Raw genomic sequence first — 16,698 nt, forward strand, 5'->3', positions numbered from 1 at the left:
CACTGTAACCAGGACTTTTGAGTGCTGCCCCGTGTCAAAAATAATGGGGGCAGACAAAAAGATGCTGAATTACGTCTCCCTTCTTCTGAATCCGACTCTGGATCTCCGGGACGGGCACGTCGATGTAGATCACCAGGTGGGGAGGCGGGTACTCGCAGATGGTCACGTTCTTCACCTCGTTGTAGTGGTCCACACCTGGCACACACAGGAGACAGTTGCCACCTGTCACCAAACTGTCTCTATAGTTCCCACAAGGTCCATGAAATTCTCAGAGCTGTGTATCAGTTTACAGATCACACAATGGTCACAGCCTGGCTGCTGACTGCTGAACGCACACGTGGCATGTGCCTGGCTTCCCAGCACAGGAAGCGTTTGTACACAGCCACTGTGGTGCCCACGGCAGCCCCGTGAACAGCACTTCCCACCTCCACTTATATTTACAAACAACAAGCATCAGACCCAGAGAAAGTGAATACAGGGTTTAAAATGTGACCTTAAAGGCACTTAAAGACAGGTCTTTACTGCATCCTGGCCATGTTTAAGAGCCCACTTTATTTCCAAGGCCAGGTGGAGGCCACGTGAGCGTCCATCTCCGAGCAGGAACACATCGATGCCTTATTTTTATAGTAATAATAAGTAAAAGAGTCTTGTCTTCCCTAGGAAGTAAAAAACACTTTTAAATACTTTATTGCTAAAATAAATAAATAAATACTTTATTGTTCAAATAACTAAATTGAAAAATGTCAAGCTACATCTACCCAAGTTCAGCGTATTTCGTAAACTTTATCAGCTACACAGAAATACCTGCTGAATCAGATTTAGGGATTTAAAATAAACCAAAAGCCACGCAGGCTGAGAAGTAATCCTGCTAAAGTTACCTCTAGACAGAACACGCCACACAGGCGGCAGTCACATGAAAACCACGGTGCTGAGGAGGGCCCTGCACTGGGGTGTCCTCACACAACCCCAACTGTGCCAGATGCCCCAGTGTGCAGGGAATGAAACCACCACCCACAGATGCAAGGCTGAGACATCACTCTACACAGATTTCTACACGGTAGAACCTTCCAGAAGGGACAAATGGGTGATCATGCTAAGGTCCACAAAAAACAATTGTTATTTTGTTTTAAAGAAAACGTTTGAGTGACCAGTCCTAACAACTCTCACTTTAGAGGCCATCTCAGGATGGGCCTTTGACCCGAGGTCGGGGGCAATGTGAGCAGGAGAACATGAAAGGCCACGAGTAAAGAGGCGCGACCAAAGCACCAGACTGAGGCCGCCGTGGGCACCGCCAGGCTGGTGTCCTAACAGTCCTAACCCTTGGGCCTCCACAAGCCCAGCGCCTCCCATCGCTAGGGTGAAGCCCCACTTCCCTGCTCCCGCCAAGTCTCCACTCTCCTTACTCCTGTCAGCAGTCCCATTTCTTCAGCAAGGTCATACGCCACCTTCCCCTCAGACAATGCCATTCACTTTCCCCTAACCCGTCACTGAAATGACTCTGGCTAAAGTCAGCAAACTCCCAAGGTGAAGTCCAGCACTGGCTTCTCGTCTCACCACAGCGCACGGCTCCCTGTGCATCCCACTGACTAGCCTGCGCCCATCTCCCGGGGCTCCCACCACCCCCAGGTATCTGGTCTCAGCTCTCGCCATCACCCCTGGGGACTCCCCAAGACAAGCGAGCCCATTGGCAGTGTTGTGCCCCAAACTGTCTCCAGCCCAGGGCTGTCCTCAGGACTACAGCACAGATGCCAAACTACCCGCAGGCATCGCCCATGGCTCGGGGGCACCCAACAGTCCAGCCCCTAACCGTGTGTCCTTCCTCCTGGGTAGCACACCAACCAGGCAGGTCCCACCACTCTCCGCAGGTGCCCCTCGGGGCCCCGCCCAGACCTGCCCACTACGTCCCTCAGCAGCGCACCTCCACCTGGTCCCAGCCTCCTGCTGTCCACGTCCCACCCTAACTTCCTCCCAGCTGGGCTCCTGCCCTCTGACTCTCTCTTCACCAAACACCTTAAAATTGAAAGCCCGGGATTACTCTCAACTACAACTCACCCCTGCTGTGCACCCCTGGCCCCTTCCTCAGCACTCTCAGGATAACTTCCCAGGGCCCGAACCGGGGCACAGCCTCTTCACGCAGCCTCTGCCTGCCCCTCCAGCACTGCGCTCTGGAGCACCTGCCCTCCCTCTGAACACCAGAGGCCACCACAGGCCCTCCCTCATCCCCATGTGTCCCTTACTCTGGCGCCACTCATCACCGACGCTGTCCCCGACAACTCTCCAATCTTCCAGCCAGTCAGACATTTGTCTGTGTGCTTCCATCACACCCAGGAGTGATACTGTGGAGCCATTAAGTACACTGTCCTGCAATTAGCCACCCACATTGGTTCAATGCACATCCCTGAACCCCAGGACTGTGGGAACCCTGTCCAGTGTCTGCACATCCCTGCCACTGAAACAGGGCCTGGCAGTGCACAGCTGGCGCACCTGAGCCACGTGCTGGCCTGAGCTGCCACTCAGCATTTCCAGGGAGCACGAGCCCTTTGGTAGACCTTCCCAACACTCCAGGACACGTGAGCAGACCGAGAGCAATGCCCCATCCCCATGGCTTGAATCTTCCCATTCACTGACCCATGACACTTACTCTGACCTCCCAGATTTCAGCTTCCCATGGTCACCCCAGCACACAGATGAAAGTGCACCAGTCAGACTAACCACTGGCTCGCGCAAAGCAGTGCCCAACACACTCCTAGCTGTGACCTTGCTTCTCTCCAGGACTCTGTATTCCTTGCCATTTGCCACCTGTCAGAACTTCCCACCGCAACCCCCCACCCCCAACACAAAGGCTACCTTCCCTAACGTCCTGAGAACAGCAAAGAGTCAGTGAAAAGAAAGGGCTGCGATGCCAATGCAGTAGTGCAAGGACATCACGACTCCGTAAAATGTCACACACTGGAAACGGGAGCTGCGGCACAGTGACCCCTGCAGGTGCAGGGAGGCAGGGAGGGCATGGGTCGGGCAAGTGGGCATGAGAGCAGCTGGGGGAGGCGGTGAGGGCTGAGGGTCAAGCTGTGCATGAGCCTGGCCCGACTGTTTGCACAGGGACCTGTGACAGGACAAAAAACACCTGTTTAGGAGGCAGAGAAGTAGAAGGACCTTGCAAGACTCCTTTCCTGCGGAAGTTTTCCAATAATGGCACCTACCCACCCCGTAACACGCTGGCTGTGAAGTGAGGTTATCACGCACACCACATGCCCGGACCTCCCCGCAGCACCAACTCACACTGCTTCCGGATGAATCCCTGGTTGTACATGGCCTCCAGGAAGACAAAGTCACTGAAGATGGAGCGCTCCAACACCACCCCTTGTCCTATGGAAACAGGGAAACGAAGATCAGGAGCCAGGAAGACAAACAAAGCACTGCAAACTCTGTCATCTCATTTTAAAAAACAAAAAGTCATTTACAATTCCATTTCTATAAATACATTTGTATAAATACATTCAAAAGAACATACATATATCAATAAGTGGAAAATCATTTTTAAAACTGTAATACCTTTTCAGTTTTTAGCAATATGATATTGTTTCATGAACTGCTTCTGTTTTAAACAATCTGTCCGACCCACAGTGCCCACCCCACTTCCCCAGGCTGGCCCAGCCTCACTCAAGTGCTGCTATCACAGTAGCCCACTGCAGACATTCACGCAGCTCAGCACAGAGGTCTCCAGGTCCCGCCACTCTCCTTATGGTTTGTGTCTGGGCCCAGGCCTACCTAATCTTCCCCTGAGAGAACAGCCCCAGCTCCACTCCCGGCCCCTCATCCCACCACTCTTCGCTGGCTCAGGACCTGACACACTTGTTTCCAGGATGAGTCCTCATCCCCTACCAAAACACAAACTTCCCTCCTTGTGGCGTCCCAAGCTCCTAGAACAACTTGGCCCACAAAAGGGCCAGTACAAAAGGAAAACAGATTTTATTCAGTAAGAAAAATGTTTCCTTTTAATTGTAAGAAACAGGAGACAGACTGAAGTGCACTTCAGAAGGAGTCTGGAGCAGCCTAAAAGCCGTGTGCACAGCCCCCACCCCCCACTCCTGAGAGCTGGGTCCTGGTGCAGGGCTCAAGAGGTGGACAGCAGGTCACAGTTTTTCTTTAGGAGTAACACTAACCAAAATCAGGGCTTACGTGCACAGACTTCATACAGTCGCCCTCTCCCCTACATACGTGCATGCTGTGTGCTTCTCCCTGTGAATTCAGAGCCACACGGTGGGGCAGCTTTGACCACCAAGCAGCAGTGCACCTGCTGCCCAATCCCAGGATGTTGGGGTTTGGGCTGCCATTTCCTAGGACGCTGACACAGCCCCTGGCTGGACCTGCCCTCATTCAACACACTCACAACCTACGTTCCCACCCCATTTGGCCACCCTCCCTCTTCTCCTAACTTTGTTTCCTGACTCCTGGTGCCGATCTGCCAGGCTCTGGACCTTGCCTGACACACAGCCCCTGTCCACTTCTCCCCAGCTTTGGATAACTTCCAAGGACACTGCCCCTCTTCCAGCACAAGCCCAGGGCATCCTGTAGGTCTTGCCTCCTACTTCTGCCATCCTCTCAACGTTGACTTCTTCCATGTGGCTTTACAAATGCTAGCCCATCCCCGCACCCTCCAAGACCACACAACTATGGGACACCCACTCCACCTTCGGAAGTGTGATTCCACTTCCTCCTGGTGGCTTCCATCTTCTCTCTTTCCTCTATCATTTTGACACAGTTCACTTATGTGCTTAAAGCACTGGTATGAAAATTCCATACAATCCATAAATCTTACTCAAGTGTACAACAGTGAAATATTAATTTTATTCTGAAGCAAAAATAACACGGATTTCTGGGAACTTACAATCTTTGACAAGATAGAACTTATCCCATTAAATACCCCTAAAGAAAAGCTGTACTTAGTGACAATTTTAAACGGCTGAATTCTATACAGTGTTCAAGTATGGACCACATCCCGTGGCCACCTGCCCACAGTACTCCACCTGTGCTGAGTAAGTGCTCCAGGGCGTCCGCATACTGTAGGAGGCGGCTAGCGTACAGCCAGGACTGCAGGCGGTAACTGTTACCATCATTACTTCTTGGATCATCATAAAATTTCTCCAAACTACAGTTGCCACTGAACTGTACGTCAAGGGGTTTTCCGTCTCCTGTAGTGCTGTCTGCATAATGTATCCCCGCTTCAGGGAAGTGCTTCATGCCTGAGAAGAGAAACTGCTGCGTGAGGCCTCACGTGGACCACTCCCACACACCACCTGGCAGCACGGACCGAGTAAGATACACAGTCCACCTGCATCCTATCACCAGGGACTGTCCCTGAAGACATGGGGAAAGCTGTACCCGCACTTGTGTTTCATGGTGTACACAGGGAACGCAAGGTACCAAAGACAACACGCTTGAGCACATGTGAGAGGCGTGTACATGAGCTAAAGACCTGTCCTGCACTGAGTTACTAGAAGGAGCCCCCATGTGAGTGGCTTTGCTTATCTCACTGAGTTTACCATCTGCACACGAGTACAGTGACAGCGTTCTCACCAAGTTTACCATCTGCACACGAGTACAGTGACAGCGTTCTGAGTCTTGGAGGCTGTCAAAAAGTTCAAATACAACCGTTTATTAGAAGTGTGCTGCTTATAGTACCAAGATAAAAATGCAATTTAAATTAACAATTAGTATATTTTTTTAATTTTCCAAATCTGAAAGATTAAAAATAGCCTTTTCAATCAACAAAAATGTAAAACACCCACCTCAGGCCCAATTCCATCTAGTCAATATTAAAGTCCAAGTGTGATAAGCAGCCACATATCTCAGAAAAAGACATGATTCTGCAAAACAGAAACGCATACCCAGCTTCTCCGCTATCTCTCCTGCGAGTTTGCCTTTCCCAGAACAGAGGTTGCCATCCACAGTTATCACTTTGCTATATCTTGTCAGTTTTTTGGTTATTCTTTCACCAAGCAGGTATGCCAAAGGTCCATAGCGCAGCTCACACCGTACACTAGTGTGGATTCTTCCCTAAAAAACACAATACCACACAACACACAATGTGACCATTCTGTTCACTCCAGGCACTGGCACCTGTTATGTAAAAATCCCAAGAGCCCCTTGGAGATAAAAATGTCAACATTTACATCTTTATACCTACTAATTTAAGAATCTGTTCTCCTTCCCACCCCCAGCCCTGCAAGCTCCACAGGGCAGATGTATTGTCTGTCTATTGAATGCTACGTCCTTAGGGCCTGGAACTTTCACTGAATATGCTTACTATGTTCAATAAAAATGGCATGGATGGACGGAAGAAAGGCAGGAGAAGAGGGTAGGGGAAGGAAATAGGAAACCTTTCTGCAGTCCAGGCTTCTGTCTGGAGCTCCTGACCACATGTTCCAAAGCCCCCTGAAAACTAACAGTCCTAACGCTGAAAAGCAACACCCACGCCCTGACCCCCAAGTCTGCTTCCCCCCACCATCCACTAGGGACTAACCACTACCCAACAAGCAAAAAGAGAGCAAATTTGAGAGTGGTCTTTGGTATCTTCCTCCTTCCTCAAACTCCAGATCACACACAAAACCCTGACTCTCCAATCTCTGATGCAACGTGCCCCACCTGGTTCTGACTCTGCAGATGTCCTCCCAGCCCTCCCCACATCCCTCCTCTGCCAGGCATGGCCTGCTTTATCTTCTGTCCTTAGCAGCCCTAATCTATTCCCTACATTAAAGCCAAAATTATCTTCCAAACAAACGAAAGCCAATACCTATAATCAAAAGGTATTAACTGTAAAACGTCAACAAACGTGGTAGAATTATAGCCTTAGTGTACAGAGATTGTACAGATCAAGGAGAGAAGTGTAGCTTATTTTAAAGTATTAAATGCAGGGTGTCCCAAAAGTCTTCACACACAGGAAACCAGATAAACTGGAATGTGTCCGCCACATGGAAGAAACAATTTCATGTGTGTGTGTAGAAAGTGGTGGCCAAAACGTAGAGACTATTTTATAAATAAAGGTAAATTGAGCTATAATTTCCCATTCTCCCTATGTATGGTGACTTTCAGGACACTGTATAGCCAATAACCAAATGACAAAGTGCTCAACCTTGCTACAAAAAAAAAAAAAAAAAAAAGAAAGAAAGAAAAAAAAGAAAAAGAAAAGACTATTAACAAGGAGAAAATATTTTTCATGTATTGAAGTGGGAAATATTTGAATTTTTAGAAATGACAATGTGCAGTGTCAGGACAAGACAGTGAGTGCCACCCTGAATTAGTAACCAGCCTGAGGATCCTGAGTCCCCAGCGTCAAGGGGCACACAAGTCTCTGTGCCAAGCTGTGCCTGTAAGGACACTCAGTGACCGGCAGTCTATAAAATCAGACATGGACACTCAAACCCTTTAATGTCTGACAGAAGAGTAGTTAGAAAATTAAAGCATACTGCTATTATAGAGTACTAAGTACTCACTAAAACAATAAAACACCTTATTATAGAATTAAAAAATAAAGGATATTTAAAAATATATATGGAGACCTTTTTCGACCTTGATTTAATTACAGAAGGGTGGGGGAAACAGGTTACAAAGGAGAACGAAATGCAAACAACTCAATTTAAAAACAGGCAATATTATGAGAACAGATCTCACAAACTGAAGATACACAGACAAATATGCACGTGGAAAAATGCTCAACACCACCAGTCACTTAGAAATAGTAAGTTAAAATGAGATCCACATACACTTGTTAGGATGGCTAAAAATCCAAATAACTGACAACCCCAGGTACTAACAAGAACATGGACCACCGGGGAACGCTTACTATATGATCTTGCTATATGATCCAGTAATCACTGCCCTAGGTACCACCCAACTGGTATACAAAAAGCAAAAACTTGTATTTCCACAAAGAAATCTGCATGACACAATTATAACAGCTTTTTTCATAACTGCCTAAACCTGAAGCAGCCAAGACGCCCTTCTACAGCTGAACAGATGAAGTGTGGGACATCCATTCATGAAATACCATTCAGTGATTTAAAAATCAGTTAGCAAGCCACAGAGACACAAGTGAATCTTAAAGTTTTTGAAGTAAAAAAAAGTAAGGTGACATTTATATTGTATGTCTCATTACATGACATTCCCCAAAAGGCGAAACTATAGAGATGGTAAAGAGATCTCTGGTGTCAGGTATTTGGGAAAAGGAGGAAAAGTTTAATACACAAGACACAGTGGGTTTTCTAAGACACTGAGACTACTCTTTATGATCTATAATGGGGGAGGCCTGTCATAATACATTTGTCAAAACCCACAGAACTTTACAGCACAAAGAATGAATTCAACATGATTTTTTTTTTTATTTTTTGAGATTGAGTCTCATTTTGTCAACTCTTGGTGGAGTGCCACGGCGTCACAGCTCACAGCAACCTCAAACGCTTGGGCTCAAGTAATTCTCTTGCCTCAGCCTCCTGAGTAGCTGGGACTACAGGCACCTGCCACAAAGCCCGGCTGTTTTTAGAGATGGGGTCTCATTCTAGCTCAGGCTCGTCTCAAACTCCTGAGCTTAGGCAAACCACCCGCCTTGGCCTCCCAGAGTGCTAGGATTACAGGCGTGACCATGCCCAGCCTCAACATGAATTTTTTTTTTTTTTGCAGTTTTTGGCCGCGGGGAAGGTTTGAACCCACCACCTCCGATATATGGGGCCGGCCCCCTACTCCTTTGAGCCACAGGTGCTGCCCCTCAACATGAATATTTTTAAAGATGTATTTGGGTAGAAGGATCCCAGTATGGAAGTCAGGCTGTGACAGTGACACACTGTGCTACAAACGCACAAAACCACTCACTGAAGCAGGTGGGGGAAAGGTGTTAACAAATGAGAACAGTCTGTAAACTGCATGTAATCCCTGTGCCCCAGTTAATAAAAATGCATCCCACAGGGGCAGGGGTTAGTGGTGCTGATACTGCTCCAGGGACATGCAGGATGTATACTAGAAGTCAGTAAGTAAGCAAATGAACAGCCGCCAGTGGGAGCCAGGTGTCCACTGCTGAGTGGAAGTTCAGATATGCAAGGGGCAAAGCTAGGATGATCCACGCGGTAACGGACATTACTACAAACTCACGTTTAGTTTAATTCAGACACAGATAGTTATAGAAACGTCTAGAGATCTGCAAGTTTATCTCCTTGCCACTTCAGCTGAGAAGGCCCAGAAGAAACAATGTCCCAGCAGCAACTGGACCACACCTAGTAGTTTCTAGTTTCCAGTGAAAGGAACAAGGGCTCTTTGGAGAAATGGCGGGTTCTGGGCCTGGACCATATTGTAGTGTCAGAAAGTAAGGATGTGCTCACTCTCTCTCCAACACACACACACACACACACACACACACACGTACAAAATAATGGGCATGTTACAGGGATACAGTAGCCAACCAAAAAACCACCCTATGGCCAAAGCTAGAAGATGGGCAATAAAATAAAGCAGAATTATAATCCAAAGCATAAAATACCTATGAATATATACTGAAACAAATGAGTGAATAAACAAGCAAATGCGGGAGAAGGGAAAAATCGCCCATGCAGATGAATTCAAAATAATTCACACTGACATTCTGCCGTCAAGGAAGGAAACATCAACTCAACCGTCCTGAAGGGTGGGCTACACACAATGACTTCCTTCCTGAAAGTACAATATGGAAGGAGAGAAGAAAAAAGAGTAAATTTACAGTGTGGAACTACCTCACCACCTCAGCCACATGGTCGCAGTCAACACCAGCCATGTTAAGTCACGTTCACAGTGTGTGCCCATGGCACTTTAGCTCTGTGATCTTCCTCCCAAGAACATGTAACCTACGTCTAACCGTGGGAAAAACATTAGCAAGTCCCACTGAAGGACAAAATACCCGCCAAGAACTGCTCAAAACTGCCACGGTGATTAAAAACAAGGAATGTCTGTGAAACTGACAAAACCACAAGACACGGTGGTTAAATGCCAAGGGGTGTTCTAAATAAGATCCTGGAAGAGAAAAAGAACACTGGGAAAAACTGAGGAAATCTGAATACAGCATGGTTTCAGTTAAAAGGAAAAAAGAACAGAGAAAGTGCTGTGTGATACCATTTTTATAAATACCCGCATACGCAATTAGCAGGAAAACAATGGGAGCCTGTGTATCAAAAGGTTCACTAGAGGAATGCCAGCAATGCCAACAGAGGTCCAGCTACAGAGGACGGAGCTATTAAACGGTGGTGAGGTTTCCACATATTTCAAAAATCTCAGACCCCTAACAGTTTGGGACTATTTAATTTATTCTGTAGCTACTATGTGGTATGTGCTCACTCGTTCCACAAGTATTTACTCAGGGTCTGCCACATACCAAGCACTTTGGGGACAGCAATGAGCCAAAAGACAACCATCCCATAGGATAACAAAGCAAATAATGACAGCATATATTAAATAAGCGCTGTGGAGACAGACGCAGAGAATGGGCCCAGGCATGGCATATAGGATAGGATGTTTTATCAAAATGGGTGGCCATGAAGCCCTTACTAAGAAAGTGATATCTGAAAAAACTTGGTGAAGAAGTAGCCAAGTGGACATCTGAGGAGTGTCTTCCAGATAGAGGGAACATTAAGTGCAAATGACCTAAGGCAAGGACACTGCAAGGATCAGCCAAAGACCAGTGCAGCTGATGCCAAGTGGAATGGGGAAGAGAAGACATGGGGTAGAGCAACTGGGGGTGGGGGAGACCCTGCACCTCAGAAATTACTCTCTCAGGTTGGCTACCTCTGAGCCATGTAGGAATTGTTTCCCCACCCGTGTCCAAAACTCGAATATACCTCAGATTGGCGCAAAGCAGACACACACAGTAACTTATATCAAGCAATCAACTGTTTTCTGACTTCCAAATCTTTAGAATGTGTTTCATGACAGAGTTTTGATAGTTTTCTCAATAATTTCCTTCCCATTCTCAGTCCCATCCTTCTGCCCTCTGGAATCATATGGAATAACTAATCTTTCATGACCCATTCCAATTCCTTTAATTATTCATCAAGTAACAATATATACGCACTTTTCATCTTACTCATTTTCCTGGGGACCTCCTGAAGTTGCCCCATATCCCCTTTTGAGTGCAACGCCCAGAAGTGAACACACTGTTAGAGATGGGTCTGCACAGTGGGCGGGTTACAGCAGTGTTGCCTCTGTTCCGGGGCTCTCACTTGCACTAACCAAGGTTCCAGAACACCAGGCATTAAAGAGACGACCACCTTCCTTTCTTCTCTTTTGCAGCCAGAATTACCTCCTAGAAACATTTATATGATTTTGTAGATGAAATTATTACATTCCTCTGCTCAAAGCCCTACGCTGATTAAAATTCTTAGCGCAAAGGTGAAGTCCCACTACAATTTGACATCAATGTAGCCCTACTCACAAGCAAAGAAGCTAAGATACAACCAATGTCGTTAAAAAAGAAAAAAGGTGTCCTACTGTTTCCAGCACAGTTCTCTAGCTTCTTTTGTTTCCTCTGTGTCGAATGTCACCCCACTGTTCTCTACCATGAGAACTTCTAACAGTTCCAAATCTAACCCAAATGCTTCGTTTCTACTCAAGATCACTTCACCCCAGCACCTAGCAAGGCTTGACGCTTAAGCGGCGCTTGATGAGCTGTAGCGTGAATTGAGTAATGAATGAGCGCGGGCCCCAGGCCGCGCAGCGCGCACGTCCCCGCAGCAACCGCAGTAGGTGCGGGATCGGCCAGTGAGCGTCCACGTCAGAGCAGCTAGCGACCCGTCACCTCCGTACGGTCGCCCTCTGCTTGGAGCCGGGATGAAAAGGCCGAGAGGACCTCTCGGCCCCTCTGGGGTGTGCGCACAACTAAAGACCAAACATTTCGAGGAAAGTGGGTCCGCGCACACAGAGACCCCAACAGCCGCCGCCCGGAAGCCAAGGAGTAGGGAAGGGGCCGCGTCCGGGAGAGAACAGGGCCGGGCTCCCGCCCGCGACTCGCGCCCTCACCACGCGCTGGGCGCCCGCCGGCAGGACCCGCGCGGACGTGGACGCCGGGACCAGCCTCAGGAGCCTCAGGGCCATGGCTCTTCGGTCTGCTCTGGCTCAAGGACCCGAGAGGATGAGGTCGCGACGGGGTCCTCTCCTGCATCCGGCGCGCGTCCGTGACGTCACTGCCGGGGCGGCCGCGGCGCCTGTCGGGAAGCTTCTTAGCGGCGCCTGCAGAGCAGGGCGACGGGCGCGTGGGGCGTTCTGCTCTGGGACCGGGGTCTGTGCGTAGCAGCCAGCTCGGGAGCTGGCGCATAAGTCTGCGGAGAGCCGATTCTCCACGCCCGGGTTCTGCGGGCAGGAGGGGCCGTGTGAGGGCCGGAGGGCGCGGGGCGGGCTGGGTCTGTGCGGGGACTGCTGTCCTGGAACCTGGGCCGGTCGGTGCAAGGTGCGTTGCCGAGCCGGTCCCAGGGCTTGGTGCTACCCCAAACTCGTGCCAGGTGTGGGGCCCGCCGCACCCCAAAATTCCCGTTGCGGACTTAGGTGGGGACGCCTCCAGCTCCTGAACCAGCCCAGGCTGGGGAGGAGGAGGAACAGTAAGCCGGAGCCTGAGAAGCCGGGAGGGGCTGAGGGAACGGAGAAGGGGGGTGAGCAGGAAGGGAGTGGGGAGGGAGGACGGGACTGGAGGGGGAGGAGGGAAGGGGAGAGGAAGGACCTGGTGGGGAAGAGCCGGGGACCTCTCCATGTGGGGAGGGCGTCCTGGTGTGAATCGCCTCCCCCCAAAGCGTGGGATGAGTGTTCTGTAGGTTCTTGGTTTCTCTCCGGTTAGTAGTGGTTGTCCTTGATGCATCTCGAACTGTGTCTGCTGTATGTAAAGGTTTTTGTGATCTTCCTCAGAGTTTTTGTTCTTTCTTAAATTTTCTTTCATTTTACTTTCTTTTTTGGTTTTCAGCTTTTCAGAATGATTGTGGAATTGTAAAACAGTGAGAATGCAGTTGTGAGAACTGAGGCGTTATCTAAGATGTTTCTCTAAAAGGAAAACACAGATTCCCAGGCTGACATTTTTTATATTCTGGATTGCCCCTGAAACCTGTCTATAACAAGTTCCCAAGTCATTCCGATGCAAATGGTCCACATTGGGAGAAATTCTGTTCTGGACCCTACATTTTCTGTTAGCAGGGACCCTGTTCATATTCCTCCAGGCTGTGCCTGCAGCCCCATGCAGAGCTCTGATTTACCACAAGTGCAAGACTAAGAAAAGTGAATGCACCTTTAGTACAAAGGTGTGACCGGATGGTCCTAAATCCTCCAAGGCCACAGAGTGGACGCTTACTATCCAAACCCAAGGCCTCCCTCCACCTCTCCATGTCTCTAGATAAAGTCTGGTGTCTCTTCCAGTGATTATGAGAATTCCGCTGGGAAATGGAGTTGGGGGAGAGGACACCTTCAGATTCCTCATCTCTATTCATTATCCTTTCTCTATGACTCTCCCCTCTAGTGCCTGGTTATCTTTCTCAGCATTACCCTGGTGAAGGAGTGAAGCATTCCTTCATCCATTTCCTAACACAAGGCTCTTGTGTTTGACAGCTTTTACTGATAGCATAATGAGAAAAGGACAGAGGTCACAGAAGAAACAAAATAACATTACATGTCCTAATGTTTCTTGAACATTCCCCAGTGGAAAATGTTCCACCACTGCATCTCCACAGTGCTCTCTGCCTTCTCTTCTCTCTGGACACACTCCCCTAGAGCTGGATTCAGGCCTAAGGACTGAAGGAGGTTGAGTCTATGGGGCTGTTACTCATAGACTCAGCCTCTGAGTTGCATTGTGTGAAATGTTTCTCAAACTACTTTTTTTTTTTAACCAAAATGTATTTATACATTTTAGTCTTATAACGAGATTGAGTCCACAGATACAAACTCTTGGTCCTCAAGATATAAACTCTGTTTCAAATTTCTCATTTTGAGACAGCTCCTGAACTTCAGCTTTCGTTGAAGTTCCTGTTAGGAGACCTTGGTAGCTGGCCAGAACAGAAAAAAAAGAAAATAGTATACTCACTAAATACGCTTCCAAAAGAGCTCCATTTATAAGTGATATCTTAAGAATTATAATTATGTCAAGTTTGGTGTTTCTGGATCAACAGAGGACACTTTTAAACTACTGTAACAAAAATATTCTGTGCTAGCCTGATATTACATACAAAAATTTCTAGTAATATTTATGTTTATCGAAGGTACATTTATAAAACACTGTCCCAAAAATCATGCCCCTTCCTCTGAAGTCTTCATTTGAGATTTGTATAATATCTGATGTGTTAGTACTGGTTAGTAACATAAAGCAAGCAATGTAAACCTCATAGTACCTGAGAAATTTAATGTGTGTACTAGCTTCACGTATAGCGTGATCTAGACTCAAGCAATGGTGTCCAAGCACCTTCTCTTTTGAAATACCTCTCCCTTCTGCTTCCCTGAAAACTTGTGTCCCCTCAAAAACCTGTACATAAATATTTATTGCAGCTTTCTTTATAATAGAGAAAAACTGTAATCAGGTCAGATGTCCTTCGAAGGGCAAATGGTTAAACTATTTGCAAGTCTATGGTGGAATATACAACTCCAAGAAATTATACTGCATGGAAGTGGCCATCCCTAATGTGTGATTCCATTTAGATAACATTTTAGAAATAGAAGGCAGATTAGTACTTGCTAGGAATTAGTGAGGGGGTTGGGGGTGTTCTTGGGGGGATTAGGAGGGAGGTGAGCGTGGTTATAAAAAGCCAACATGAAGGATCTGTGTGGTGCCGGGACTCAAAACCTATGCAGATGATGACACTTGATAAAGCTTGATAAACAGACGCATACACAAATCTGTACAGATCAAACCAGGAAGTCTGAATAAGATCCATGACTTGTTAAATATCAGTATTCTAGTCAGGTTACACCATAGTTATGCAAATGTTGCTACTGGGAGGACCTGGGCAGAGTTTACAGAGGTTATCTGTTATTTCTAATAACTGTATGTAAATTAGAACAATTGGTTGTATTTGTGTAGAGTTTTTTTCTGCTTCTGTTTTCTGTTCTATTGTCTTAAAATACTACCAAAAAACACTGAGATGCTTAGTTTTAAATCTAATAAAACTTGCAGGCTTTGTATGCTGAAAACTACACAGTGCTAATGGAAGAAATCCAAGCAGATCCACGTAAAAGGAGAAACAGACTTTGTTCGTGAATTGGAGGGCAGCACAGTAAGCAGGATAATTCTCCCATATTTGGCTTGGTATCAGGATGTACTGGCTTTATAAAGTTGTCTGGGGGTAATTCGGTGCCCGTAGCACAGTGGTTACGGCACCAGCCACATACACCAGGGCTGGCGGGTTTGAACCTAACCGGGTCAGCTAAGCAACAATGACAACTGCAACAAAAAAGAAAATAGCTGGGCGTTGTGGCGGGCGCCTGTAGTCCTATCTACTTGGGAGGCTGAGGCAAGAGAATCAATTAAGCCCTAGAGTCTGAGGTTGCTGTGATCTGTGACGCCACGGCACTCTACCCAGGGTGACTGGGTGAGACTTTGGGTGTGTTCCCTCATTTTTTGTGACCTTCCAACCTCCTGTTCTCAGTGAGGCTCCTGATTGATCCCCTTGTGGGTGTTGCTGGCTCCCCTGATGGTGAGGCGGAGGGGGGTGTGTGTGTGTGGTCCAGATTGATCCAGAAGAAGAATGAGCTTACCTGTGCAGCAAACCCTATACCCAGAAAAACCAAAGATGTTGTCAAATGAAGAAAAACCAAGAGAGTTTGTTTCCAGCTGCCTTTCTTCCCCCTTTAAAGTTTGGCTAAAGGAAGCTCTCTATACAGAAAGTGGTAACAGAAGGCTGGGGATGTCAGAAGGAAAAAGCAATAGAATATCGAGTTTTTAAAAGCCACATTATGGCCTTATGCTTGCTTTCTGTGAAGAATGTAAACATGTTTAGACAGTGGAGTGATGGAAAAAATCCAAGCAGATCCAAGTAAAAGAAGAAATAGACTTCGTTTGTGGACTGGAGGACAGCACAGCAAGCAGGATAATTCTCCCATCTTTGGCTTTGGTATCCAAAGCCCCTGGATGAAGGAAGTGTTTTCATACTTCCCAGAAAGCAGTGAAACAGCCACAGGGGTGGATTCCAATAAGTTACATCCACATGCTGTGATACCAGACCCACCAAAAACAAAACGGTATTTCCCAAAACTATAACCAAGACAGAATTCTAAAGAAAAGTACAAGCTGCCCATTGAAATGTAAGGGGAAAAAAAACCCACAGGAACCAAATTAAAAAAAAAATAACAGATGTAACCTCTAATAATTTAATTAGTTGATAGCCTGAATAGTCCCATACTGATTAAAGAAGCTGAATTTGTAATTTTAAAATCCTTCCCTCCCAAAGAAATTCCCAGGCTCCTATCTTCACTGGAGAATTTTGCCAAATGTTTATACAGTAACTTTATGCCTTCTCCTTTAGGACGTACAAGAGAAGGGAACACTTTCCAATCCATACAAAGACAGTACAAAAACCTTAACCCCCTATAGACTGGTATCTGTCATAGACACAAAAATTTTCAAGAAAATGTTAGCAAATTGAATCCAACAATGTGTAAAATGAACAATATACCAGAACCAAAGTGATTGATGTAGATGATGCAAGGTTAATCTGATATTTG

The 16,698-nt window shown here is 47.0% G+C and overlaps 1 protein-coding gene across 1 annotated transcript in view; it reads right to left on the minus strand.

Annotated features, from left to right (window-relative positions):
* The window catches only part of NDUFA10 (NADH:ubiquinone oxidoreductase subunit A10), a 60,761-nt gene extending 48,576 nt beyond the window's left edge, over positions 1-12,185 (minus strand). The window contains exons 1-5 of the mRNA XM_053597472.1: positions 12,031-12,185; positions 5,889-6,057; positions 5,028-5,243; positions 3,280-3,366; positions 74-195 (exon numbers count right to left, since the gene is read on the minus strand). Coding sequence (XP_053453447.1) covers positions 74-195; positions 3,280-3,366; positions 5,028-5,243; positions 5,889-6,057; positions 12,031-12,105 — 669 coding nt within the window. The 5' untranslated portion in view covers positions 12,106-12,185. The remainder of the gene's footprint in view (positions 1-73; positions 196-3,279; positions 3,367-5,027; positions 5,244-5,888; positions 6,058-12,030) is intronic.
* Between the last annotated feature and the right edge of the window lie 4,513 nt (positions 12,186-16,698).

This window comes from Nycticebus coucang, chromosome 7 (assembly GCF_027406575.1).
Source record: "Nycticebus coucang isolate mNycCou1 chromosome 7, mNycCou1.pri, whole genome shotgun sequence".
NCBI lineage: Eukaryota > Metazoa > Chordata > Mammalia > Primates > Lorisidae > Nycticebus > Nycticebus coucang.